The sequence below is a fragment of the Sapajus apella genome, unplaced genomic scaffold, assembly GCF_009761245.1.
Source record: "Sapajus apella isolate SASKATOON/1434 unplaced genomic scaffold, GSC_monkey_1.0 scaffold93, whole genome shotgun sequence".
NCBI classification, from domain to species: domain Eukaryota; kingdom Metazoa; phylum Chordata; class Mammalia; order Primates; family Cebidae; genus Sapajus; species Sapajus apella.
This window is the reverse complement of record NW_022437033.1, coordinates 2,517,671-2,521,224: the sequence shown is the minus strand read 5'-3', so window position 1 is coordinate 2,521,224 and position 3,554 is coordinate 2,517,671. Positions and strand designations below refer to the sequence as shown.

Below are 3,554 nucleotides of genomic sequence, written 5' to 3'. Positions count from 1 at the left end.
ACACCTTTTTCTCCCACCATATACAAAACTCAATAAAAAATGAAGATTTCTTAAATTTCTATTATAAGTTCAGTGTCATATGTGCAGAAAGCGCATATTTGTTACATAGGTAAACGTGTCATGGGGGATATTTATACAGATTATTTTATTACCCAGGTATTAAGCCTAGTATCCATTAGTTAGTCTTCCGGATCCTCTCCCTTCTCTTACCTTCTACACCCCATTGGAGTCCAGTGTGTTTTTTCCCCTCTGTGTGTCCCTATGTTCTCACTTTTTGGCACCTAATTTTAGGTGAGAACATGTGCTGTTTGGTTTACTGTTCCTGCTTTAGTTTACTAAGAACAATTGCCTCCAGCTCTATCTATGTCCCTGCAAAGTACATGATCAAAGACAGAATGACAGAGATACCATTCAAACCAGCAATCTTCTTATTGGACATATACCCAAAGGAATATAACTCACTCTATTATAAAGGCACAAACGTGTATTTTCATTGCGTCATAATTCACAACATCGAAGACATGAAATCAACATAAATGCCCATCAATGATAGACTGGATAAAGAAAAGACAAATTACATACATACACCATAGAATACTATGCAGCCATAAAAAATGAATACTTAAATAGAATACATGAAATCTAAAACTACTTCTAAAAAAGCATAAGGAAATAGCTCCATGCCATTGCTCTTGGCAAGGCTGTTTGTATATAACCCTGAAAACAAAAGCAATGAAAACAAAAGTATACCAATAGAATGGCATTAAACTAAAATGTTTCTGCGAAGCAAAAAAAAAGACAATTAACAACCCACAGAATGGAAGGAATATTTGCAAACCATACATCTGATAAGGGGTTAATACCCAAAATATATATGAAACTCAAAAAACTTAATAGCAAGAAAACAAATAATGCCATTAAGAAGTGAGCAAAGAACCTGAACAGATATTTTGTAAAAGGCATACAAATGGAAAATCAGTACATTAAAATAAAGAGAATTGCCAATCATTAGCGAATTGCAAATGACAACTAAAGTGAAATATCTCTTCACACCGTTACAATGGCTTTAATAAAATGATGAAACATAACGTTAGTGTTGGGAAGAATGCAGAGCACAGGGATCTTTTAAATGGGTCACATTAGCTTGGAGGGATTTGAGGTGAGACATCCAAAATACTAGTGTCTGATGAGTGCTGGAAGACAAGGAAATGAATCACTTAAGAGGAATGACTATGGGGAAGGGCTTGAAGGAATCATCCTCTCACATCCACGTGAACCATGAACATTAAACATGGAGAAATGAGGAGCGGCGGTAGATCAGTTTGGGATGCATCTTCAGGGGATGCTGAAACAACAACAGCATTTGGTTTTCTCTACAACCCTTTCATCCTTTCCCCACAAGCCCAGCAAGTTGTCAGGGGTGGTACTTTGTGATGTCAAAGCCATCCTAGGGCTGCCATTGGCTGGGACACTGCCTGTATGATCAAACAAAGCTCAAGGGTGTGGCTTTGCCTTGTCACCAGGAGGGTATATATAGGGAGGGCAAGAGCTCTAGGACAACCCACTGGCAAGCTTCAATACAGCTGTGGAAGTATGCACTCTTGAAGAGCCTAGTATAGACATTCTACAAACAGCTATAGACATGAAACAGCCAACTTCAAGCACCAAGATGAAAAGTATATCCAACAACAAAAAAAGTGACAAGGTAAGATTGTTAGGATTTGAAGGGAAGATGAGGCTGAAAGACAGACACCCAGAGAGCGGGTGGCTCAAACAGCAACACAGGTATGTTCCAGACACCTGTGGAAGTGGGGGACCACCTTAATGCCAGAACGCACGGCTACTTACAGGCTCTGGTACTTACAAGTATGGGTGGGAGGGGTTTGGGCGGTATGGCTTGCTACGTGGCAGGATATTGATAAGGTGTTTTTATGATCCTGGCAGGATATTTAAGATGCTTTTATGATCAGGCTGTTTGTCTCTTTTTCTAGTGGGATGTCATCGTGTTGTTTCTTAGAACTTTGCAGAGCAAGATATGATAGGAGTGTTTCGTTAGTTGGACAATCTTGCTAACCTCAATGATTGTAAAAGCCTTTTTTAAGGTTGACTTTTCTAGATAGACTCTCAGGTAGTCTTTGATAGAAGATGGTTGTACTTCTCTTCCAATCCAAAAGCCCCCTTTTTTTTTTCCACTGGACATAATTCCCAGTAGGAAGTTGAACAATGCCCACACTGTTGCACATGTTGGTGTTAGATTGTAGTATCCTACATGTAAACACTCAGAACAAGTACCTGCATGTAAACACTCAGTGTGCCTTGTGTTGAGGTGGTTAGGCAAGGTTTTTCTCATGGTCCAAACCCCCATGGAATGTTTCTCTTTGACCAAGGTTTGCAAAATCGCAAAGAGCTTACAAAATGGTGCAGTTTGGACTAACACAGATGACCCTAGCCATGCTCCTCTTCTTCTTCACCATATGATTCCACCTTGATCTTCTCTGGCACAAACCCCTTTCTCAATCTGTGTTTCTTCTCATAAACCACCCCCCCGCCACCACTGCTATTCAGCCTCTACCCTTTTCACCAAAAATAACGTCTTTCTGGCCTCTCCCTGTTTTCTTACCAGACGCTGGAGACACTGAACGGAGCTTCAGCCTCTGAACAAATTTTGAAGAAGACCAAAAAATCACAATATCCAACAATATTAGTGTTTTACTACAGGAACCGTAAGAAAATAAATTCAAATCAAATAGAGAATGACCAGTCCCGAGACAACTCCATCAATCCAATCCAAGATGAGGAGGACAGAGACCTAGATCTATGTGAAGGATCTTCACAGAAGGACGAAGACCTAGACTCATGGGAAGGATATTCAAAAGAGGATGAAGACTTAGATGACTCAGCTGAAGGATGTTCACAGGAGGCCGAAGACTTAGGCTCATGTGAAGGATATTCACACAAGGACGAAGACCTCGACTCATGTGAAGGATATTCACAGAACAACGAAGACCTCGACCCATGGGAAGGATCTTCTCAGAAAGACAAAGACCTCGACCCATGGGAAGGATCTTCACAGAAGGATGAAGACCTAAACTCATGTGAAGGATCTTCACAGGAGGGTGGACAGGATTAATCCACATGTGGAGAATCCAAATTGGACAAGGAATAATAACAATAAAATAAATTTTGAGGAGCTGATGACTGAGTATCTCTCTGCCGGTTTTCTGATGGTGAGGTGGAAGGGATTGGGAGAGGTAGGCATTCGAGGAGGGAGGGATAGGAGGTCCTGTAGAGTTGGTGAGCAGACCCACAGGTGAAACAGACATTCTAAATAAGGACTCGGGGAAGGACTGATTCCTGTAGACAAATTTTCTTCTTAAAATTTTATCCCACAGGAGACAAAGGAGAGAATTTGGTGTTTCTTGGAGCATGTACCTATTTAGAAGGGCACATAAAAAGAGCTGCATTTTATGTAGGTGACCGTGACACTCTTTCCGAAATGAAGACATCAAAATCACCACCTCCAGACATATACCTCATGCTAGTGTATTTCTAAC

General features: G+C 40.7%; 1 protein-coding gene across 1 annotated transcript; it reads left to right on the top strand.

Annotated features, from left to right (window-relative positions):
* Positions 1 to 1,642: 1,642 nt before the first annotated feature.
* On the top strand, positions 1,643 to 3,151 carry LOC116535240 (sperm protein associated with the nucleus on the X chromosome N2-like). Its single transcript, XM_032256068.1, has 3 exons — positions 1,643 to 1,705; positions 2,624 to 2,920; positions 2,960 to 3,151. Exons 1-3 carry the CDS (start codon positions 1,643 to 1,645, stop codon positions 3,128 to 3,130), a joined length of 531 nt encoding a protein of 176 aa, XP_032111959.1. The 3' UTR covers positions 3,131 to 3,151.
* The last annotated feature ends 403 nt before the right edge of the window (positions 3,152 to 3,554 follow it).